Raw genomic sequence first — 25,610 nt, forward strand, 5'->3', positions numbered from 1 at the left:
GCTTTTCTCTCTCACATTGTTATAACTTGTGAAATGAATACATATATTACGTTATCTAAATCTACTGTACTTTGTGAATCTTGATTTAATTTTACGTAAACATCAGTAGACTGGCAGACTGCTACATTAAATCGTAAATGCTCGCGCTGAATTTGAATGACGTACCCGTGTTCTGTATATGCTTACTCTAATGATGTATCATAGTGTCATCGAGTAGTAAGATTATTATTAATGATAGAAGTGAGTATAAAGAAAGTACGACTTGTTTACCCGCTTTGGATACAGATCGAGTTATCCCAAAGCCTTGCCCTCTCCAGATTCGATTACCATCCATAGAGGTATAAGAATAGAGATGGAGAACTGCAGACTCTCGGGCATGTGGAAGTGTCCCGCTACCGACTAGATAGAGAAAGAAGATCAAAGGTGGCTACCCTTATCTCTTTACTGGCGCATGCGCAGTACGATCAAAAACATTCGAGTCTGTGAGCGACAGGCCAGGCATGTTAATTTGTACAGCTAATTGTTTACATACAACAGTTACGAAGGTTATGTTTGGAAAATAGTTTAGAATAATAAAATATACAGGCTTCTACAAAAGGCTGGTGGTTTGATCAAAAGTTTTTTGGCCACATCTTTGAACGCGCAAGACTGCGCATGCGCCAGTGAACAGTGAAAGGTAGACGGCTCTCATTTTCTCTTCCTCTCTTTCTAGTTGAGGGACATTTCCAGAGCCGCTCTCTCTCCTCTGTTCTTACATCTCTATGCTGCAACCACTCGTGATTAAAAATCACCTTAGGTCGCCCGGTGTATTCGTGTGATAATTGTGATGTAGGCTTGTGATGTAGGTTCACGATGTACGACGAATATCAACATGCCGCGTTTTCCCGCATACAATACCATTTCAGATAAATAAAATGTGGTCAGTCTGCCTCCGTACGAAGTAATATAATCAGTCTTATACCTCTGTGTATGAGTATTCATCATTGCTTATTGATTTGTTTACAAACACTACTTACTAACTGTCAAACTGACGTTCGTTTACGCAATAAGTATTGAGCAACTACGACATCAACACAAACGGTCACATGTCATCTCACCTGCACGTTTTTTCCATCTGCAATGTATGTATATTTTATTATGCACGCCTCTTACCAGTCTCTCATCCATAACCTCAAAGTCACCCAACCTAAGCCTGAAGTAGCTGATAATTACAAGAATAACAGTCATCCTAAGCACAACAATAAACGCTTGTTAGTATTATCAACTTTCAAGTTTTATTTGATTTTACCCTCATTTACTTTTTTATAGTAAGACGGCCCTGATTTGTTTGTTTCTCATTCTTAAGAATGTATTTTGTATACAGTTTACTTAGGGGGGGACTACAGTGAAATTTTGATAATATCGAGTTTTTGATTTTTGAAACAACTAAAAAAGATGTTATTAAAAATTCCTCCTAACAAAATTTAGATTATGGTAGTATGTGTCTTGAAAAAAAATTTCAATCTCTTGCGATGAAAGTGTATGTGTAAGGAACTTTTGGCAGAAAATTTCCAGCATACCGCTCCCAAAAGTTCCTTGCGCATACACTTTCATTGCAGGAGATGGAAATTTTTTTTCAGGACACATAATACCATGATCTACATTTTGTTGGAAGAAATTTTTCATCACATTTTTTTTGGTCATTTGGAAAACAAAAAACTCGATATCATCGAAATTTGACCGAGAACCCCCTTGAAAAAAAGTGTCAAACTAAATAATTGTGTAAATAAAAAAATTTGAAAATTGCAACTGAAGTTGAATTTGAATGCAAAAATAATACCTTCAAATCAATCAATAAGACAAAATTATCTGCAATTCCACAAGTAATTTATTTCTCATGAATTTTTCATGGTATTTTCATGCACAATCGCTCATATTTTTGGTAAATAAACTCTCCGAACAACATCAGAGCTAAAGGGCAGCAGGATAATAATTTTCGATACTGAATTTCTGCTGTGTAAAAACTTTTCTGTCTTTCAGATCTGGAATTTTTTAGCTTTCTACAAATTTTCTGAAATAGAATTTAGCTTCCTGTGTATTTCACACAAAAATTTGTTGACTAAGCTAATTCGGTATGCTAATTTATTAAAATTTTTTACAAAGATTACATATAAGTGAAATTATTTGAATCATTTTTTTGTAGTGATGATCATTGCATTGTACTGAATTCCTGTTCCTCATAGATGCAGAAAACACTTTAGGACGAACCGGCGGCTATCGAGCGTGAAGATGGCTCGCTGGTCGACGGTACTGTCCGGAGTATTCCTGGCATTGTCGATGATTCTTTCTCTTGGTAAGCTACTCTTGCTGGCAGCGGGTACTGGCAATAATGGCGAAATTACCGAGGTGGATCAATGGCTAACAGACAATGGGCTTAAGCAGTACAGATCGCTCTTCAAAAAAAAAGGTAATTTGACTAAGGATGCAAAAAAGATTACGATTATTAGTATTTTACTTTTGCGATAAAATTTTATTTTTGTTTGATGATAATCTGATAATCTGATTTCACACACACGCCACACTTCATTTGAAATTCTACAAGTTGAAGTTAGTAACGTTATCATAACGAAACATTGGGAAAAAATCACTAATTTCTTCATTTTACATGGATTTTTAAGGAACTCAGTTTTCGAAATATCTGTGTGTTTTGTTTTACTATGGTTTACCGAATTTCAGAAAATTCCAAGTTTCCTCAGCATGATTCGTTGTAATAAGGTTACTAACTTTAATATGATGAAATTCTATGAAATCTTTCCTTTGAACTAATTACTTTATAATTGGATTGCTATTGAGATTTTAGAAAAGGTGTAATGATCTTAAAAAGGGAGTCAATATTTTGATTTATCACCTACAAGCTCTTGGAAATTTCACATTTTTTATTCTTTTCTCTCTGTGCAATTATCTTGTAATTATAGAAAGTTTATTCTCATTACTCATCGTTAAATAAATGCATTCACTTCATCTTTGAATATACATACATATGTGTATACCTATTTATATGCAGTGTACATTCTAAAGTATCAATTTAAAATCCATAGAATTATACTTATTGTCTATAGTTTATTTCTTAATCAATTAAATCTAGCATTAGATAAATGATTCGAGGATGAAATGTAGTAACGTTTCTTTAAATAATTAATTCTCCAAGGATTTAATTCACCGTAAAACCTCACGATTAACTTTTATCGAAATAACGAAATGGGTATGATTTACCTTATTTTTAGGCGAAACTGCAAAGCGTTCGAAAAAATCAACGGCCCTCAGAGGATAAAAAAGACTCACGCACTGCTTTAGTTTTGTCATCTTGACCTGGATTGTTGAAAAAATCGCATCTTACACCTTTTGATATGTGAAATTATTTTTATAGTTTTCCCTACCTATATGAACCGTAAAGTCTCTGACGTATCTAATTAGCGATAATGAAGATACCCATCCACATGCGGGCGGTTACACATAATAATTGACAAAACTTATTTCCCGTTATTTCGTAAAACTATGGCTGAAATTTACCGCACCTACGTATCAATCGTCCGAATCAACAAACAGATATGATTATTGATCCTTTTTCGGAACTCAGAGCATTGTGAATAATTTTCGGCTCGAAAAACACGAAACGTCCGAGCTGCATGGAAGGTTTTACTTGTTGGTGTAATGCATGACTCGGCTTGGTTCCCCCTATCAACGGCCCATGTCCTAAGCGTTTTTTGATGATACAGTAATTAAACGATCATAGGGATTAGATACACAATTCATAATGCAATATCGTTCGGTCAGTGACGGCTTCATCTACGGGTGATTTATTAGCTCTTCGGTGATTCTCGAGGTTTCTGTTATCGCAAAGCTAATCAACTCATTACTCCGTACAATCATAGCTGTATAGATGTGTATATTGAACTTGTCGGTCCTCCAATTTGGCTAGTATCCAATTTCCAATCTATATTGGAGAGAACGCGTTTGTGTGTGGATCCTGACAATGAGTTGTATACGTCCACGTCGATTCTTTCTTCCCAATCGCTATAATCCTGGCCGCATCCAAGCGTAGGTCAACAATTCTGCACAGATTTGGAAGATGGATATATGTTATAAACAATGCCCATAGGTATTTCTGTTCTCAAGCCCGCAAGCATTTCATTAATTTTATTTCTACTTTGAAGCGTCGACGAGGAGACCAAAAGTGGGTGCGCATTATTCCCGTTTAATCGGATGTAATCGCCGAGGTCAGCCCGCATTATAGTCGAAAAGTTGTTCCTGCGCCTTGGCAGCCTTTTGCAGAGTGTAAAGGTCGGCCGAGGTCGGACGGGGTCGCCTCGGGTCGGCTGGGCAGCCTGCCTAAGGGTGCTATAGGGGTGCTATTCTGCGGCAATGTCACTGCGCGGTGTTCGACGAGTACTCCTCGAGGGCCGTTACCATAGCATTATTGCACGGCGGCGTGTTATTCGCCTAGCCTATCCAGTCATCCAGAGCACCCAGTCGCTGTTAGTCGGTGGTAGTTGCTAGTCGTGTTCCTGCTCGTCGTCGTCGGTCCGCTCGTTGCTCGCGCTACCCGCGTTTTGTATTACATAGCTTTCTGCTCTCCCCGCACCTTGCAATAGTAGAATCAATTTTGACATTATTCTCAATCCCGTTCGTCGAACCACGTCGTAGATTACATTATGCCCCTTAAAGCTTACAAATTAGACATTAAATATCGTGCGAATGTTAATAATTTTCGCTGTGTTAATGAGATTTTTGTTAAACCGTTAATATCACTTATCCCCAAAAAAACAACACGGTCAAATCATTTTTGACAATGTCTATCAACGAGGTTTATATCTTACCATGCTAATTCCATTCGTCGTAAATAATACTTTTTAAAAGCTTTTATTTATTCAAAGCTGATCTTCGCAAACTCGTACGTACATAAGTTATTGAAAGTATATTATACGAGGAAATTTTTTCTCCTCTCTACCTATGTACCATTTTTCGAAACAGATACCGAAAAATTTCTAAATTATCAACATACGGTTCCTGCACTTAGTTTTAAACGAGACACGTTTTCCCCCTGCTCTATCATTTACCTTTAATGAAATTTGGCCATTCTTTGTTATCTACTACAACTGCAAAGCTTCCGGTTGTACGATAAACTGTATACCTATATTTGTCCTATTTAAACGGCAAGTCTTTTTTATCGTTATATTCATTACCGTACCTTGCGGAAAAGCGGGAAAGGAAATTGAAATGCTGCCCTGCTAATCACCCCCGGTTCAATTCATCCCTGCCGTTTCGTCCAATCAACCCCCTACCTCTCTCTATGTCGTCAGCAGAAAGATTAAATGGGTAGGTAGGGTAAAAAAAAATAAATGAATAAATAAATAAATAAAAACTGCCCACTTGCTCTGAAAGGGCATTAACGTTTTTATTTACTTCTGACGCTCCCTTTCGAGAGCAAAATTGTTTAAGGGAGCTCAGCTTTTGGCTTTTTTACATCCAGTTTTACATTAATCTTGATTAGCGGTATTTTCATATTATATTATTGTCTATAACGTCTATCGTTTTAATTTCGATATGAAACGTAATATGCGCGAGGTGATGAACTTTTTTTCTTCAATATCCCAGAAACTTTCGTTCTGTAATTTTGTATGTGATATTAGCGGGTGACCTACTTTATTTGTAATTGTATATACATATACATTGCGCTTGCGTTTCAATTTCGTACTCATTCGAAGCGCACGGTATTTGAAAAAGGAACCGTTGCCAGGAAGTTGAATAGGATTATATTGAGGGATTTATATTTTTTCCCTGCAGCGTATAGCGGAAATCTGAATTTACAACTTTCGAGTGTAGGTTCAATATACTATATATGTACAAGATGTGGAGGGTGGCTTTCATTTGCGATAAGAGCAAATTACTAACTCGCAGGGAAATAGCTATATACATTATATACTTTGTCGCCGGGGGAAAGAACTAGATCGATATAACCGATATAACGACTTGATACGCAACTTTATTTCATATAGGTATGTGTGGTGTATTATACGGAGAGGGTAGACACCTATATGCATGGATAATTATACACGCGTTCACGTACTTATCCCACACGAATACACGTCGACTCAGATCGTTAATTCAAACTTGTAAGCAAAAGAGGTCGAGGGTTGGCGAGTCAAGGAGGGGTGGTTATGTGGGGTAGAAATTCGCCGAAGGTCATATTAAACCACATGAATATGCGCATACATACACGCGATTTGCCAAATTAGCATTTTCAACCGTATGCATAATCTGCACGCGTGCATACGTACCATTCGTATAATAATGTGTGCCACTTGCGCCATGCAAGACACTTAACTCTGGCTGCAGTTTCCCGCCGAGGAAACGAATCCGCCGCGGTTAACCGTTTAATTCACGCTGGGACGCTCAGCGTCCGATCTTTTTTTTTGAAGCCTTTTATTTGTTAAACTACTTTTTTGGTTCCACATGGTTCTTAAAATATTTCTATAAGTCTAAAAGGAATGTAAAATTTATTTACTTATTGCAAAAATCGCGCATGTAAACAAATGCTCGAAATTCATACTTTTACACGAATAAAGTATATTCTGCTAATTTATGCAAACTTAATACGCACCAAAAAATTGTATATAGAATTTTTTCAAAATTTAAATCTTGCTGCTTTTGTTTGTCTGCCATTTTGAATTTTCGAATTCTGCATACAGATTCGCAATCAGCGACACCCAAAGCACATGCATGTAAAATTTCAAGTGAATCTCATGTAAGGAAAAATGTATGCTTGAAAGGGTTTAAGAAGTTTATAGGTCAACATCGATTATTCAGTCGATATTCCAAATTTATAGACTAATGATTGGACCGAGTTACATGACGTTACCCCAAATTTATACGTGTCATTGAGTCAATTCTCAGATGCTTCATAATTATATGTTTTTGTTCAAATGCAAATGTTACGCAAGTCGGATTCATTGATTTGAAAAAACGTCGCTGACTGATACCAACTACTTTTATAGAAATGGAAATTTATGACCTAGACGATTACTTCGTAAAATAGTCTTCGAATTTTCTACTCACCGCTAAAGACTGTTCTTTCCTTTGAATCCCTTAAAATAGTCTTCAAATTCAATGATATACGGACGCTGATCAGATGATTAAAATAAAACTTACAAGTTAAAAGCAATGCTGTTTCGCTGTTTTTTCGGATAATTCGAAGTATTAATGGAATTTATTTAAATCAATGAGCTTTTCATTCTCCAAACTAAGTTTTCTGCCCAATAGAAAATATAATTATTTGAGCACCCGCCCATAATTTCACAGGTGTTTTTTGAATTAAAAGGATAATTTATTTAATTGGGGTGGTGAAAAATGTTGTCAATTTAGATAATTCGAATTATTCGAACGCCAATACTGTGATTCATGTTTTGTTGACTCAGTATAAGATATTTAATTGAATGAAGTAAAATGATGATCCAAATGAATTAGTTATACTCAACTGTATCTCATTCAAATCAAGTACAATTACTCCGAACTATTGATTAAGATGGGCTTTCGTTGCTTACAGTTAAAATTCACCTTTTAATGCAATCACTTAATTGTTCAAAATATGCGTTAAGCAATTTAAAATTCAGAAGATAAAGTTCAACTTAAAGGCAAAGCACTTTACTAAACGAGCTCAATAATTTTCGTAATTTTTCCTTACTTTAAAAACTTTTCTTACATTTAAAATTGTTCACCCATTTCGATTCTACTGATATCCGATTTTTATACTGTCATTGAATCGAATTTTAAAAACAAACAAAATTTCTCTTCCTCCGATGAAAGATGCAGGACTTTAATGTGGATTTAGATGATTCGTAAACAAGTAGAAATCTGAAAATTAGTTCTGATCATGCCAGACAAAAGTGTGGAAAGCAACGATACGGAAAAACGAAACAACGATTATTTCGACCAAGAAATATCATCCATCGGTATGTCGCTACGTCCAAGTGGTAGTGCTACATCCGGTGAGTAAAAATGGGTTGAACTTGAATGAATCAGTTAACAACAATACAATATGCATATTCTTGGAAATTTTTTTATTTATGATTTTAAGATGTATTATAAGCTTCTGGAATACCGTTATAGACTCAGGAAATTCTTATGAGTAATATGTATAACGTGTAATCGACTATTGTATCAGTAATGATCGATATGATTATAAGTAATAGCCTTAATTTTACCTGCATATAATTAAGCATAATGCATACAATATTTCACACATGCAACGTGTAAGTTTAACATTTTTGTTTTCCAATTTTCGTACCTTGTCCTACACATGCCTCAAAAACCATTGCTTTTACCTAAGCCGTTCCTATTTTTGCCACATCATTTATATTGGAGAGTAAATTCATTAATATGTTACCATTGGTTCGGATATTTTTGTTCTTGAAGCAGTCTACCAGTCTTTTCGTTTGGCTGTAACATACTTGGGTAGAATTACGAATTGAAGGGGAAGTCGCTAGAATGGAAGTTAGCTGTTCAAACATGTTCATTGTAACGCAAGTGTTCATTTTTCTATCCAGCTCTCCGGTTCGTGGTAGATCGAATAAACAACTCTGGAGAACGCTGTCGAACCATATAAAATCATCATCTACAGTTGCGTAATTGATTTTGTGATCCTTCAGCCAAAGCGTTAGCTAGAACAAAGTACGGCAGGTCTGTAGAAATGCAGATAACTCATCACATGATTATATGCTATGAAAAATCTCGTTGATTATAAAACAAGTATTTTCAATTGCAAAGATAGGTGGGTGGGAAAGAGAATCTTTCAGCTTGACTCTGAAAATAGAGCATTTGCAGATTTATTCGTCATTTTTATCCTTCCACTAAAGGAACCTATTACAGTTAGAAAGGATTGAGTATTGCCTTGGCCTGAACTCATTAATTTTCACGTTATATATTATGAAAATGCATACCTTAGCTCGGTTCAAGTATGTCAGTGGATTTTCTTGAATACGTATTATCTTCAACTGTCGCATATTCTCCAAGTTTATCATTGGTATATGTTTCAATTGATTATCATTGATATCCAGTCTCTGAAGCTTTGATAGACTCAGGTAACTCTGCGGATCGATGTACGTTATCATGTTAAAAGATAGATCAAGTCTTTCCAGAGATGTCAGATGGTTAACCCAAGCACTGCTTAATTGAGTAATTTTGTTGTAAGAGAGGCTCAGTTCTTTCAATGACCCTAAACCCAGGAAAGCTTCATTTCCAATACGATATATGCCACAAGAGTGAAAATTCAGCATTTCCAGAGTGGTTGAGTTCACAACAAAAGAGCGATCAGGGATCTCAGATATCATAGATTCCGAAATTGCAATTTTCATCAGATTCCATTGCAGCTTAGATTTTACTTCTTCGATACTCGTGTTACTGCATCTCAACCAATCTCTTGGCCCTGTGTCAATAATCAAAATATATTTTCGATGACGTTTTTTTTTCTGAAAGGTTTCAGAAATTTTCAATATGAAATACTACGCAATTTGTTCATGTCATGTCAATTGATACTTGCCTTTACGCTCAGACAAATGTGGAATATATTAGTTACAAGCACTGAACTACAAATACTTAAAAATAGTATTTTTAAAACTACTTCTTTCACACATTAACTTGATGTAATCTCACCTTCTCTATATTTGGATATTGAACACTCTGTTGCTGCAATTATTACACAGCACGCAAAAGCAAGTAATCCCAGAAGACCGTGCATCTTGAATTATGTCAGGCTACTGGAGTAGACTTGACGAATTGTTTGGTAGGAGGAAGTATGTATATATGCTTCACAACAGGAAGTTACTAGATTGGGAAAAGAATTTAATCTACACGATATCCTTCTGTTGTTTGAGATAACAACCATTCCTGAAAGACCATGCCAACACAACATGTGACAGTGTTTAAACACAACTAAACCATATATATGTAATAGGACCCACAAATCACTTCTCAACACTTTTTTTTATCTTAGGCCTAATCTCGGTGTTTTTTTTATTTATGAAGGGGAGGCTCATTTCCTGTCTGCATTATCATTTAACATGCGAAAGAATACTTTTGAAGGAACAGTTAATGAAAATAAATTTATATTGTTTAACAAGTATGAGTCATAATAATAAGGACTTGAAATTTCTCACAGGTATCTCAAGTCTCGCGAACTGCGCAGAAGTTGAGGCACTGCCAGAGCTACCTCACCATGATTGGGAACGTCTTCAGCGTGCAGCGCGTCTTTTGCAACAACGTCTTATCTTACACCAATGGCTTACAGAGCATGGACTTCATAATCATTATCAGAAGTAAGAATTTGTGCTTTCACTACCATTGGAAATATCTGTCACTCAAGATTTCAGCATACAATGCAATGACGCTATGTGCAATATCTGTCATAGATTAGTTCAGATGGAAGTTATTTCCTTGGAAGACGTTTACTGGGTTGAAGATCATGCTGCACAAGCTGTGCTTGGTAAGGAACTATCGAAATGGACTCGAGCTCGTCAAGAACTTCCAACGTCTAAGGAAGACTTGGCAGTTTTAAAGGCAGATCTTTGGAGTTCTGTAGTAAAGAATAGTCAACATCAAGATGCCTGGACTTGGGGTACAGTAGAAAATTTTACATCTCATGTGGTTTAAGAAGAACAGTTGAAGAAAACTTTGAAAAATGAAAACAATGCAGATTCGGTCACGTTAAAGTTATTATTGCATCAATTTGATGTGTCAGTGGTCATTTAATCTGGTTTTACACATTCACCATTGCGTAAACTCAAGTAATAACATATGATCTACCCGTTCGATGCATTACATATGTAGAAACTTGTTTCCCCTGTCTATAACATATTTTTGTCTATTTTCCCTGTTTATTTATTTTACAAAAATAGGCGGAATGCTGGTGGTTTCCGTCTCAGTCGCAGGCTTAGTAACATTAGCAGCTATGACGCAGCCTGCTTTAGCTCCAGAAGCAAAACATTCCCTCTTGCAATATGTTACTGGGAAATACCTGCTCCCCAGCAATTGCCGTGTCCATTTTCAATGGGAGGAACCACAGCTTGTCGGAGAAACCATGACATTCACAGTCAAAGTGAGTTTTACCGTTCCTTCGTTGAATTCCACAATTATTACTGCGAAACTGAATTATCTAAATAACTTCAATTGTTGGTAATGAAATCGTTATTGTGTGAGTTGGGGTATTTGGAAACTACCAGAGAATGACCCATCGTCTAACTCATATGTTACAGTTTTATCAGCGTAATGGACAGCCATATCCAATATGCGACAAAGATAATTTGATTGTGGAGGTTACGGAGGGTGCACGAAGAGTGGCGACACTGATAGATTTGGGTGGAACTGATCCGCAGGCTGCCAATGCTGCAGTGGTGAAATTCACAGTGAGACATGCTGGCCAATATCGTATCGCAGTGCTTATCGGCTCTTGTCATGTGCACGGCAGTCCTTTTGTTAAAAATTTTCTCCCAGGTACAATGTCACTAACTTATCGCCGTAACTTTTTACCTATTCATTGCTAATTGGCTGCAACTCAAATTTCGTTTGTTATATCTTGAGAAAAGATGAAACTTTTCTGATTTCATTCACATTTTCAGGGCCACCTGACGCCAATAAAACTGTTTTTGTTCGTCAAAGTTCGACGGTTGTTTGCACATCCGGTGTGGCTCATTCAATGGCTATTGAACCTCGGGACGAATACGATAATCTTTGCATATTTAATAATACAGATAATCCTACGGTTGGATATCACATCGCAATTAGTCAGGCAAGTACAATGTTTGTTTGTAAACGCCGGCCAATCAAATGTCAAAATTAAACATCAATTCGATTAGAATACATATCCTCAATTAATAATTTTCTTCTTCGTATATCTAGATTGGTAGTGTAGTGGAGGAGGGGTCCGTTGTCGATTGCAACGTCCAACTCGAATACGATTGTCCAAATCAGCGGATTTGTTTGCGCGTTAGTTTCCCAAAGGAGGGATGTTATCATGCCACTGTCAGCTTAGCCGGCCTACAACTCCACAATGGAGACTTTGACATTATAGTTCTAAGCAGTACGTGAGTTGCTTCTAGTATGAGACAGTTCATTTTTTCAAATTTATACAAGTATGAAAAAAGTATGAGTGACATTCGAAGACAAATCAAATTAATGTGGCATATTTTTCCAACAGGCAGTGATGCAACGTTAGTTCATAAGAATGTCGCTTCAAAAAATCCTCACATTTGCTATGAAGCAAAGTTAATGGGGATGCAAGGCGAACATTATTCAAAGCCTAGGAAAGTTTTCTGTTACGTTTCTCCCAAACAGTTGACCATTAAAGAGTATCTCCTGAAATTCATTCCAAAGCGCCTCGTTACCTTCAGGCTTTGCCCTTCGACTAAGGTAAACTTAATGTGGCAATTACATAAATAATATTCAGATTGTGTGAATGTGCCGAAGAGATATGTTCTTCGTTTCATTAATGTACTGAAAAAATCATTTCAGTTTCATTTTGAAACGTCAAATAATCAGTATTTGGGATACGACGCTTTCTCGATTGACGATGGTTGTCAACCACCGGTAGAATTGATATCTCGTTGTCGTAATGTAATCGCTGCAACGTTTACGCAATTTTTACTAAAGAATATCGGCGGGAGTGAAACGTTCAAAGACAAACAAGATTTCTTTTACCACGAAGTTCGTAAACATCATCAGAAACATTATCATGAAAAATTATCAATGAAAGTGCAACGAGATAAACTGCTCGAGTCTGTAAGTATATAGCTTGTAATTTGAAGAAAAGTCATACGATCATTTATTCTGCTTCTTTGAATGAGTAATTATTGTGTAACTTCAATGACTTCAATATTTCATTTTTTTTTTACAATCTGCTTGTTTTAACTCATAAATTATTGATAAGTTTGATGAAAATGTATTCGTTTTTTACAGTCTATGAAAGCTACTAAAGGATTTTCTGTAAGTGACTGGTGCAGAAATTTTGAAATCACATTTCAGGGCGAACAAGGTGCATATTTAAACATTTTCTTAAATTTTATACATTTTTATGGCAACATCATTTGTATTGTTGACTTCCCAACAAAGGTGTGGATTGGGGAGGAGTTCGACGAGAGTGGTTTGAGCTGATCTGCGCAGCATTGTTTGATAGTGGAAATGGTTTATTTTCGTCATTTGGCGAATCGCAACAAGCACTCGTACATCCGAACAATAAAAGGCCACCCCACCTCAAGCTAAAACACTTTGAATTTGCGGGGCGAGTCGTCGGAAAGTGTCTGTACGAGTCAGCACTCGGGGGATCTTACCGACAACTAGTGAGGGCAAGGTTCACACGATCCTTCCTTGCACAAATAATCGGCCTTCGAGTTCACTATAAAGTAATCATGATTTTTCTAACAAAGTATGCGGTGTAAAATATATAGCAGTTTCGTTTCTCACCAAATTTCATATTGTTTGCAGTATTTTGAACAGGATGATCCTGACTTGTATCTCAGCAAGATCAAATACATCTTAGAGAATGATGTCGAAGAGATGGAGTTGTATTTTGTAGAAGAAGAATATGACAAAAGTGGTCAATTATTGAAGGTACCCTATAACGAACTTATCACATTTCCATAGCACTGAATTTCATAAGTGGGGCTAGTACATTCAATTTTAACAATTTTAATTTCTAGGTGGCTGAGCTAATCTCGAATGGAGGCAAGACGCGTGTCACAAACGAAACGAAACTTCGATATTTAGACGCGTTGGCGCAGCATCGTCTGGCCAGTTCTATACGCGAAGAAGTTGACCACTTTCTTCGTGGTCTCAATGAGCTCATTCCCGACAATCTCCTCGGCATATTTGACGAGAACGAACTTGAGGTAAGCCCCAAAATGTAGGAAACAATATAACTCTTCAGTTTTTGCAATGTATAGACGATTAAATTCTTTGTTGACAATTTATGAATGCTCATTCTTCTTCTGTTCTGATACAGTAAAGTGCATTCGTAGCTAATACTAATCGCAACACTTTCAGCTTCTTCTTTGTGGAACTGGCGAATACAATATAGCCGACTTACGAGCACATCATATAGCTAACGGTGGTTCACCAGAATTCCTACGAGTTCTCGATTGGTTCTGGACAGCAGTGAGCAATTTTACACGTGAAGAAATGGCCAGGCTTTTGCAGTTTACTACCGGATGTTCTCAGTTACCGCCTGGTGGATTTCAACAGCTTAGTCCACGCTTTCAGATCACAGCAGCACCGACATTTGCCAATCTACCTACTGCGCATACATGGTAAGACACCAGCTTTTCAAAAATCAGCTTCCTTGATTGTGAACTACAAATTCAATGAACTTGAGTTGTGATTCATCCCACTTTAGGTTTATATATGCATTGTACTTTTTACAGCTTTAATCAGCTCTGCCTACCTGACTACGAGTGTTACGATCACTTTGAAAAGGCGCTGCTTTTAGCTATTAGCGAAGGTACCGAAGGGTTTGGTATGATATAGGGGACGCAAAGTCGTAAATTTCTAGTCCGTTTCTAGTTCGAATGGTAGGGGTTGATAACGAAATACGTATTTTGTACCTCGCAACACGTCTCCGTAGATGATAGAAATTAGATAAATACTCAATGCACACAGGGAACGCGCATTGTTTTTACTATTGTAACTATAGGGGAAAGGCAAGTTTCTCATTGTCCAGCATAGGTTTAAGCCCTTTATCTCCCGTTATACCTTGCCGACGAACTATTGTTGCATAGTTTGTCTAAAGGTAGACTATAGATGAAGCAAAGTACTCGCTTTAATAAGCAACCTACATTCCATTATTAAAAAATGCCTCTGTGATCGATTCCGTAAAGGATAATACATAGTTTTAGAATATAGAAGCTATACACGAGTAGGGCGATGGTATCAAAAATTGATGAATAATTTATTTGTTTATTTCACTCGGACATTAATCATATGCATACTGAGAACAGACGTTTTAAACACGTATATGACTTCATTTTTCTAGTATAATCATCTGGCGTATTTTATTGTCTTGGAGACAATTGGCATTGTTATACATTAGTATAATATTTGAGATTAATTACAGTGATCGCTATTTAATATCGTCACCCGCGAACCGGAAGAAATTCGTATCGATATTCGGAGTGATGGAAACTCAATTAGGTAATTTCATAGCTGGGCATCAATGACTACCATTTTTCAACATTGAAAATTGTTTACTTCTCAAATTCGGTAATCTGCGTGGCCTGCTACTGTACAGTAAATAAAGCACAGTCGTATGACTCGTTATTAGAGACAAATCGACGCTGGTGTCCACATCTGCATAGCTAGATATTATATAAGGCAGAAAACAATTCCACGTATCGTATTTACATAAGTACTATGTACAGTGCAAGATATATAATAACACATACCGAGTATGTATACATGTAAATTTATTGTCTCCCGGAAATGCACAAGACCTAGTGTTGTTATTTGAGTTCATATTACTTATTAGAATTTTCATACTCATAGCTCAATAATCAAAATAGTAAGAAATTAGTGACTTTAAGAAATATGTATGTAATATTATATATGCATACACAAAATACAGTGTAGAATTATAAAATATTGCGACATTGTAAGTTAGTCACTTGTTGACTAGTGTGTACCATTTCATTACTCAACTATAGCAAAGTTTACCATACAGAAATTCAAAACTTACACCTCTTCGACAAATTGTTATACATACTATAGACATATGTATGTACATAATAAATAATATTTGATAGCAATGGCTGAACAATCGTAGCTCAAAGGTAATAAATACCTACTAGGTACCAAGGTACTTTATAGTATGCATTTAATTGATAAACAGAATCATACACTCACCCCTATTTTCGACTTTTCTTAACCCAATGGACTGGTTTTGTGACTTTCCAGAATCGAATTAAGTAATCAGATTATTATTACTACTATTCTGTATGTGTCGTGGTTTACCATAACAGTATTTTTAATTAAGTATCATGAATTACCTGATTGTTTGACACATTTATGTGTATTTTTTTTTTCTTCGAATAATAACAATAAGCGGGTGTATTCAGTTCATGTAATACTGCTTTCATCTCTTCTTTTCAATAAATTATGTACTAATATTGTGACGTTAATAATAATGAATAAAGATTTCCTTTCTTGTTAACGTATATGATCAAATTCTCTTGATGAAACGCTTATAGGCAGTGTATGAATATGTATCTTCATTTGCATTGCCAGAATTATAGGAGATAGGGGGACTGAAATAGAAACGGTAATGTTGTATTTACACAATTTATTTTATATCAACATCATATTATAATCGTACTCATCGAGTCACAAAGACGGCAAAAGTAACGCTACAATAATAATAATAAGGGAAAAGGGATTATTAAGGTAAGAAAACAGATCAAAATACACAGAGTGTAAACTTACAGATGAGTAATAAAAAAAAGTCAATTGATTGTTGAATTTTTATCCTAATACCTTAACAACTAACCCACTCCCAAGTCAACTGTTGAATTGGTCGTTTCTCAAACTTTGGGATTTTAAGGTGGTAATTGTTGAACAAATGAAACTAATGGAAAACTACTACAAAAAAGAAGGGGGAGTGGAAGAAAGAAAGACAAAGAAAGTTTTTGTATCTTAAATTTGAGACAAAATTGATAAGACAAATCAGTGTAATACGGTATACTTTGTAAAAAAATGATCTATTGTACAAAATGCTTTTCCATCATTAGTGATTAATCTACATTTATTTATTTATTTATTTATTATTATTATTATTTATGCTTGCTCGTTCGATTAACGTTAAACCACCAAATGCCCAGTATCTGTAGGAAGTAGGAACTAAACAAATTTCATTACAATTAACTAAAACTAAATTGTATAGATAATTCATAAGTATTGATTAGAAAATGTAGTGGTTGGAGTTTCTTCACATAATGTGGCAGAGAAGCAGTAGATTAACAGGGTTCGTACGCACAGGAAAACCTAGAAAACCGGGGAAACTTAGGGAATTTTTTGCAGCTGGGAAAAGTCAGGGAATTTCAAAAATAAAACTGGAATTTTAAGTGTCGAAAAAATAAACTCGTGTTTATATTATACAAAGTACTACTCTTAATCTACGGGAAAAAATTGCACTTATTATATTTTTCGAAAGGTTACTGACAAAGTTCTATTTTCAGATGGGAATACCTGTAAAAGATCAGGAAATCTCAGATTTCACAAAGCGTACAAACCCTGATTAAAAACGTGATGTAATTTCTAGCAACTGAGAGAAGAGTTTTTTAACGTTTCATTTATCGATAGCGTTAATGAAAATTATTCCTATAGACGTTACAATTATCAATCAAAACATTATAATTTCCTACGTTTTGTCTTTTCAACGAATCGTGGTATATCTTTCATTCACTTGTAATTATTACCAAAGTCTTATTTTGATACTTATTCCAAGAGTGAAATTTTCTGTGAAAATTAATTAAAACCCCAAAGAAATTAAAGCAGACGAAATCACACTTCTATGTATCTATGCAAATTCAAAATTCGTCAATTGACGTACAAGATCAATATCAATTCGAAATTCATCTTACATCTTTGTGAAATGAGTAGAAAAAAGCACAATGATGGAAGGAAGTTTAAAACAGAGGTACTTGTTGGCGAGATTTTCGATATTTCAAGGCCTAACGGATTGGATTAATCATTAGCACTATGTGTGCAGCAGCAAATTTATAACAAGCCAACGGTATGAATTTGAAGTAATACTGTAGTTAATTTTCAGTAGATCTACGTGGATTTGACGAGAGTAATAAAACTGTGTCAAATATTCCACAATAGGATCTTGTAGAACTGTTTCAGGTGCACGGAATATTTTGTAAAAGTGGCCACCAAGCCAGATAAGTCAACTCTATGGGCTGTAGAATCCCCTTCCTTGATGGCGAAGGACAATTTTAATAGAATATTCTTAGTATATTAAGAATGTATTCATGGAACAAAAGTGTCGTTCTATTTACTGTCTTTTATATACGCAGATCAGGCTGATGTAAATAATCTAGGATAGATTTTCTTACTTACTGCAAAAGATACTGTGAAGATTCTACAATTTTTAATTCTAGTCAACAATTCTACTTGGTCACAATAACGAGGGTTGCAGTATTTTCGTTTTCTAAGTTTTCCTAGCATTTCTTTGTCCTTCCATTACTTTTTATGCCCCTTTATATGCTCGTAAAAAATGTACGTTACAGTTAACTTTTTTTCAGTTCTCTGAAATAACCATTCTACAATATATTATTATCATAAATAAGTTTGGTGTCTATCGGTAATAGTGTGAAAAACGCCACAAGAATACTGGCGGCATTTGGTTGAGTGGATTACCAAGATTACCAAGAGTAGTCAAACTGCCACTTTCTTCACTTATTGTTAGTTCAATTCAGGGGCAGCCAAACTGTTGCGGTTCAGATTCACCTAGCGTCTCACCTAAAACTACAGCGTTTATACTCAAGGTATATTAATAATCTGTTCGTCAACAAAGCAGCGTTAATACGAAGCAGATTCTTCACAATCGTTTACTCAAATGTATACAGTGGTATGCCAGGTTTGTTTGACGTAGGCGTTGCACACCCTTTCAATTGAATTTAGTAAAAACGATAGTGTAGCCAAGCCATAAGACGAACCACTCAGTCACAAGACCCACGTTTGACTGCCCTTGTTTTCCACCTCAATGTCGATGGAACACACACTTCGAACAATTCGTTACAAAAAGTGGACCACTATCAGAAGTAATGTTGTTTCCCATGGTAAGCTCAGCATTATACACAGATCGGCTTTTTTGCAAATTTATTGACGGTAATCTCATTCCATATTCATAGATTGCTATCATGTTCAGACATGATAAGTTCTGATGTTAGCAGCAGAAAAGGTCGAAGATATATTTGAAAGGAACAATTTTCAAAACGTCAACAGTTGTCTTAATAAACTTCTTATTAAAAGATTAGTATGAGAAGATTACCTAATTGGATTCAATAATTCTAGATCGAATTTAGTAGATCACTGTGGGATTTATGAGTAAAGTATTCATTGAACCGGAAGAATTTAATTTATGCTGAAGAGGCGGTAAGAATCCAGGTGAAGAAAGCAGAAAATAAATTATTTCGACGCGTGGTGAGATGAACTTGAAAAAAATATCAATCTTTCAATTAATCTGCAAAATAGCCGCGGACAACAATATATTAAACTATCGTGATTTGTTATTCTCTTTTAATATTTCTTCTCTGTTATTTAATTATTATTTGTGTTTTCTTTGTATCTCTGTAGCACTCCGATTTTAAAAAAATAATCAGTTTGGTAGTCTGCAGCACACTGGTTCAGGGCGGAACAACTTTTATCGATTTCACTTGTACTCTATAATTAATTGTCTAGGTAAATGCAATTAAAAATAAGGAAAACAAAAATATGAATAAACTTCAATATACAAGTCAAGTTGATTCTAGTCATGAACCAGACACACTTCAATAATGCTTGTGTATGTGCTTACGAATCACTTTGTAACATTACAATTTTTTCAGTCCGCATGCTTTCGAAAAACACCTGGAAAAAATTCAATAGTCATGTGCAATTTGAATATCTTTCAACTACGGTGACTGTTGGTCTGTGACGAGTTGTGCATGAAAAAGATCACAAAAAAGAAAAAAAAAACAAGTGGGCACTTACTGTGACTAATTCAAAGGGATTTAACCCTCTCTTTTTATGGCGCCAGGAGCTTCGGCTAAACCTTTGACTTTTAGTCTGTCAGCAGTTTTCAGAAACGCTGGCAGTTGGTCCTGCGATACGTTTACTTCACCTGCATACATGAACTCTAGGATCGCCTGAAGGTGGCTGTATGCAACATCCTTCAGAATTATTATCGGATGCTTTGATGGGTTTTCCTGCACCAGAGATTTGGACTCTTATTGATTGTAATTGAGTGGGGAATCAAGCGTTACAACTCAGCAAAGGAAAAGTACACAAGATCACTGTGAAATTGCAATTAAATGTGTCTACCAAAGACAAGTGCATGATTTTTGAAAATGACTAGGAATAACTGATTTATTGTTGCATAGTATATAAATTGATATTAGTTAGACTCACCTCCAGTAATGATTTAAAGTAAGGGCTGCATGCTGAGAGGACCATTTTATGCGCTTTGCAGGTTTGACCTTCACAGGCAAGGGTGACATCTGTGAAGCTTTTTTCATCCCTGAGGTGTTTGAATGACGACACCATGTTAGATTGGAAGTCGTTCCATTTAAGGAAAAACTGTTGCTGTTCTCCAGCCATTTTTTTTATTTTTGTTCAAATATATTGACGCAACACTCGCTTATCTGTGAAAATGATCCAACAGCAACTCTGTCAACTCTGCTGCTTCAACTCTGGAATGAAAAAGTTTCAAAGGCTCAAATAATTTATTATTTTCAATACATTTATCGGTCTTATCAATTATACAGATATTAATTTGCCATGCTATGTTACTCAATATACAGAACTGCTTTTGTACTTCATTCGGATCGTATGTACATTAATATGTTTTTAATTTTGAAAGATGTATTATATTTTTTCACATAAAATGTTGTTTCTCGATGTTTCTCAATTTGTAAAAAAGGAAACTTGTTCTGTTATATTGATGACGAAGTTTGGCGATCTATATTTTATCCATAAAAGTAAACAGGTATAAAAAAGGTGTACTATGTTTTGGATTTTTTAAGTTTCATTTCATTTTCATCACCTCGGTGTTCTTTTGTACCATAGAAATTCTATTTAATATTTAAGTTCTTCAAACTTTTACACATTGATGACCAACTCAGATTATTTGACGAAATATAACAAGCGACAAGAACATCATGATTGAAAAAAAGTTGTCCAGACGTCGAGAAAACAAATTATCAACTAGAAAGAACAGCCAAAGTTTGTTCTCGAGAAATAATGAACTGTGTAAATCTTCACTTGGAGACTTGTAATATATGTATTATGACGTGAATGTTGGTGACAAGCAACAAGGATTACAGCACTACATGGATCTGCGTTAGAATATTGTGACAGTAGATTGTTGAAAATTCTTTGCTGGAGGTAGAATGGGAAATGTTCAATTACGGTGAAACTAAAGAATAATGATTCTGAAATATGTAAATATAACATTAAAAAATATTACCAGATGGGATATCTTTAAAATTTGTACAATATTTAATTAAGTCGACACATCTTTACGGTTGAAGCTTGAAGCTGTAAGCGAACGTATCGAAATGAATTTGTTTTGGAGACAAGGAAGAGAGCGCAAAGTTGCCAAACATAGGGTAATTTATAGGTTAACTGAGATAAGTTTATGGACTGGATTTAACAGAGTGCTAACATATCCAAGTGTTGTTAAAACTAAAACTGACAAGTATTATAAGAATTCCCGTTGCCACGGTGGTTTGTTATTTTAAGGTATTCCGTAATGGATGCGATCCATTATTCGCTTTCCGTTGGAATTTTAAATGCGTGAATTTCTTTCTCGTACCGTCAAAGTGAGTCTTCGAAATCAGGTGAAAAAAGTCGGGAAAAGTTGATCCGGATTTAATTACACTTTGTTATATGGGTTTCACCTTCGAACAGACGAAAATATTGTTGCGATTAAAAACGAGCAGCGGAACGATTATTTAATTATAACATATATATATATACATATATATATATATATGCATATGTATATATACACGTATATACCACAGTACGGGTATATATGTATATATCTATATTGGCAAGAACTTTTCACCAATGGTACCAATTTTTTTTGTGTGGCTACCACGATGGTGAATTTCGGTCGTCTTCGGCCAACACCGACTATCATCGGGCTACTCCGTTGGGTTTATAAGTCTTTGGTTGGGCTACAGACTCGTCGGTAAGAAAGAATCCTTTCAGAAACGAATGGTCACGAGTAGCCCACGATTTCAACGTGGTCGCATTCCTTTCTTACCGACGTAAAAAACTCTGTAATACCATCATCTTGTGTCCTTCTGAATAAGGAGTTGGAGTCTAAAGCAGATGGGGCTCGTGGTGGGGTAGAGATTGATGGAGACAATTATTTGAATTCTCCTGATATGGTTTGTACCGTAAGGAAGTAAAATAATTAATTGATGTAATGCAATCACGGAAGAAGTTTTTTGTAAAATTTTCCCGTATTTTCTCAGCTGTTGGTCTTACGATGCTCTAAATATCTTTTTTGCATTCCTGAGGGTCCTCCAAATCGATTCTGAGACGAAGAGTTTTCGGTTTTGAAAATCGCAAAAACGGAAAGACAGCGGCAGTTTTGCATTCATTTTGTTATATTTGAGCCAATTTTGAACAACGCTATTCTCAATTTACTCAGATGCTGTATTATTTGTTTCTTTTTAACAGAAAATGATCGACCATAATTCCAAATCACCGCCGTTCTCGATTGAAAACTACGGCCAAAAATTTAAAAAGTTTTACAGTAAATTTCCCAGCTGTTGATCTAACGATGATTTAGTGTCATTTCAAGATCTAATTAGCAGATCGAAGCTTCTTGGTATTGGAGGGCATTTGCATGACTTCGGAATTTATAATCGTATAGTACAATATTATTCAGCATAGGTATTATGACTTCGAAAAAATATTAGCATTAACTTATCAGTAAGTTTTGAGATTTTAATCAATAAATATGGTAATCGGAGACAGTATTGTAACAGTATTAAAAAAGTTATTCTCGAAAGTTGGCTTGGACTGGGAGACATGCCTGTTTTTTGCATCGATATTTATCCTACTTTGAGCCCAAGTATGACAAATCCATTCAATATCAAACCAATGCACATATATCGGTACATATTCCAGAGTACTGAATAAAATATATTTCATTTCTGGGAATTACAGTGGTTGCATGACGGATGGCATATCGGTTGATGCGGATAAGAGAACTCTCTAGCTTGTCATGACCGATTGAACCGAGGGAAATGAAAACTTGTACATCGAAAGATTTTCACGTTGTTCCTTCTTACCCGAATGCTGGTTACGTAACGGCCTTATACTCGCTTACCGTGCGAGGATGACCTTAATTTTATTCGAATTCGATGCTCCAATGGTTGGTGAGTGGCGCCCTCTAATTTGTGAGATTCTGTGTCAAATGTCGTTTATTTTGACCACCCACAACTGTTGTGAAAATGCCGTAGTCAGTGCAATTCTGCACGCAATGCCGACTACAAATATCCAAAAAAACTTTTCTTTCACGCAACAATGATGGTAATAAAGGTATTACTGCAATTGAATGTACATTTATTGAAGGAAAAGGGTTCATTACTACGTGCAGAACTGTGCCGAATGCGGCATTTTCACACCAGTATTGTATAGGTTTTGATAATAGTAAAAAAAAAGTGACATTTCACTCGGACAGTAAGGACTGACTATAGCATCGTCTTAACGATACCAATATTTCGTTATTATCAATTGATACTGTGGATTATATGACTTTGTGTTCTTGTAATTACTATTGTTTCAGAATTGAATTTGAACAATGGCCAGATGTGTGATGCATAAGTTTTTCAACATTTTTGTGGAAGCATTAGTATGCAGATGAAGGTTCACTACACATTTCGGAGAGGAACCCGTCACGATTTTTAATGTTTTCAATTTTACATTTGAAAATTGCATGGTTTCCTTTTATCCTGGGAATTGTCTGATATCAAATTCAAATTTGTTTCACTTCTGTATGAATTCCCGGTTTCTAATCCAAATAAAAATCAGATTTGCACCGTCTTAATTACATTTATGTCTTAAAATTTAATCCTGATATGCCGCATATACAATGCCTAGATATTACTTATACACTTTACGCAGAACAAGCTTTTCAGTTTATTAAACAGAAAATCTAGTATATTTCCTCTTAACAATTGTCACAATTTGACGATGGCACGATGATAAATGGAAGTTGATGCTTTGGCTGAGTGAATAATGTAGTTATTTAAATGACCAAGTTCAGTGTTCTAATATAGGTACACAATGTTCACGTAATTTCAACAATATTCAAACCGCAATTCTAACGATACCAATTACGGTACTAGAATTTTCTGGTAATCATAATAAATAATTTTTTTTTTTCAGTTCTAACATACGATAGTACAAACATTGTCGACACATTAGCTGTACACAGCGAATATAGGGTGTGTGACGCGCATGAAGCAGCGAACAGTCACATTGCGTACATTACCCATAAAAGTGAAAAACATATAATATATGTACATACATTCTCGATTGACGAAACAATAATACTACTCTATACACTGTAGTTATACATGATATCATGTGTATAGGTGTAACACGTCCAAGAGATAGGGAAGAGCGAGATGTTGTACGGCCAGCGCGAATTTACGTCACGTTTCGAATCGGAACGGTCGGGGGAGAGTGAAAAGATATTACTTATGTCGTTAGAGCCGGTTGTTATTGATCACGCTGCAGTTATTCGCTACACAACAATATCCAACAGCACGCCTCCCAGCGTGGGGTCAGTTATGATACGTCATGAATGGGTCACGTGCCGGGGGTCCGGCGCCAAGACGCGCTCTGCCATTGGTCGACGACAACCAGTCAGGCATAGTTGAGCTCTTACACAGGATTCACGAGGTGCGAAACTGTGCCTGACGGACGTGAAGAAAGAAACAAAAGATGAAAAAAAATAGGAAAGTCAACTTATTTGATTTGTTATTTTGTGTAATGGCAAATAAAAGTATCAAACATGTCTATGTAATTGCTCGTTGGCACTTCACAACGCAATGCCTTGATTATATAATCAAGCTGAGAAAAAAGTTTACTTACTGTTAAAAAACGTATATTTGAGTGTGGGGAAATAATCAAATTTTAATCGAATCTATTAGAAAATTTCTATCTATCATTGTTTGGCGTCAACTAGAATTTGACAATTTTAACAATAACATCTATTCCGCCGTATCGAAATATACGTTTGTTAACAGTAAATAAACTCTTTTCTCAGTATTCACTTATTTTCAACGTAATATATTATTTTAATTTTTCAGCTGGTATTCGCCGGTAATTATCGCTCGACTCAATGTCCCGAACGAAAATTCATATATGTATATAGTCTTTACTTTATCAGAGTGTAAACATTTACGCGATTGAATTTGCATAAAGATATTTGCATACGTCGTACATCTTCACGTACGAGAAAAAAACGTACCTATGGGGGTTGAGGTAAGAGAAGAGAGGAAAAAGAAAATAACTGTAGCAGCTTGGAGAAATTTTTTTTAAAAATATTTTCACGTCGCAGTTTGTCGCATGCTCCCGTTTGAATCAAGCAATTTTCATCCAAACAATATCTATTTGCACGGTAGCAAATATAACGCGAGTTGTGACAAGTGGCAGTGTAGATGGTTTATTTTTTTACAAATGTATCTGTTTTGTATAGCTACTGCACAGATCTGACCTCCATTAGTACTATAACTGTTATACGTACGTAGGAATTGTCGAACTGCTTGAATGGCCGTTTGATTTTGAAAACAAGGAATATCATAATC

General features: G+C 35.6%; 3 protein-coding genes across 8 annotated transcripts; 1 reads left to right on the forward strand and 2 right to left on the reverse strand.

Annotated features, from left to right (window-relative positions):
* Window positions 1-747: 747 nt before the first annotated feature.
* On the forward strand, window positions 748-16,523 carry LOC124407545 (apoptosis-resistant E3 ubiquitin protein ligase 1). Of its 4 annotated transcripts, XM_046883782.1 has the most exons (16): window positions 748-919; window positions 2,229-2,446; window positions 10,193-10,349; window positions 10,443-10,648; window positions 10,929-11,128; window positions 11,286-11,523; window positions 11,649-11,818; window positions 11,929-12,109; window positions 12,227-12,438; window positions 12,541-12,807; window positions 12,985-13,060; window positions 13,138-13,427; window positions 13,510-13,635; window positions 13,725-13,913; window positions 14,068-14,330; window positions 14,445-16,523. In XM_046883782.1, the coding sequence occupies exons 2-16, from the start codon at window positions 2,269-2,271 to the stop codon at window positions 14,545-14,547; spliced, it is 2,856 nt and encodes a 951-aa protein (XP_046739738.1). In that variant the 5' UTR covers window positions 748-919; window positions 2,229-2,268; the 3' UTR covers window positions 14,548-16,523. The 4 variants fall into 4 exon arrangements, with proteins under 4 accessions (XP_046739738.1, XP_046739739.1, XP_046739741.1 ...); XM_046883783.1 differs by lacking the exons at window positions 748-919; window positions 2,229-2,446 and adding an exon at window positions 7,762-8,024; XM_046883785.1 differs by lacking the exons at window positions 748-919; window positions 2,229-2,446 and adding an exon at window positions 9,695-9,827.
* On the reverse strand, window positions 8,073-9,818 carry LOC124407546 (leucine-rich repeat-containing protein 15-like). The gene is made up of 3 exons (XM_046883786.1): window positions 9,688-9,818; window positions 8,976-9,460; window positions 8,073-8,696 (listed from the first exon to the last, which is right to left on the reverse strand). The coding sequence occupies exons 1-3, from the start codon at window positions 9,770-9,772 to the stop codon at window positions 8,361-8,363; spliced, it is 906 nt and encodes a 301-aa protein (XP_046739742.1). The 5' UTR covers window positions 9,773-9,818; the 3' UTR covers window positions 8,073-8,360.
* Window positions 16,524-16,594: 71 nt separating the features above from the next.
* On the reverse strand, window positions 16,595-21,756 carry LOC124407548 (longitudinals lacking protein-like). 3 transcript variants are annotated; one of them, XM_046883791.1, is made up of 4 exons: window positions 21,590-21,756; window positions 20,185-20,465; window positions 19,768-19,982; window positions 16,595-16,630 (listed from the first exon to the last, which is right to left on the reverse strand). In XM_046883791.1, the coding sequence occupies exons 2-3, from the start codon at window positions 20,371-20,373 to the stop codon at window positions 19,788-19,790; spliced, it is 384 nt and encodes a 127-aa protein (XP_046739747.1). In that variant the 5' UTR covers window positions 20,374-20,465; window positions 21,590-21,756; the 3' UTR covers window positions 16,595-16,630; window positions 19,768-19,787. The 3 variants fall into 3 exon arrangements, with proteins under 3 accessions (XP_046739747.1, XP_046739746.1, XP_046739745.1); XM_046883790.1 differs by lacking the exon at window positions 16,595-16,630 and adding an exon at window positions 17,446-18,810; XM_046883789.1 differs by lacking the exon at window positions 16,595-16,630 and adding an exon at window positions 17,446-19,644 and having other exon boundaries at window positions 21,590-21,755.
* Window positions 21,757-25,610: the final 3,854 nt, after the last annotated feature.

This window comes from Diprion similis, chromosome 6 (genome assembly GCF_021155765.1).
Source record: "Diprion similis isolate iyDipSimi1 chromosome 6, iyDipSimi1.1, whole genome shotgun sequence".
Lineage (NCBI taxonomy): Eukaryota > Metazoa > Arthropoda > Insecta > Hymenoptera > Diprionidae > Diprion > Diprion similis.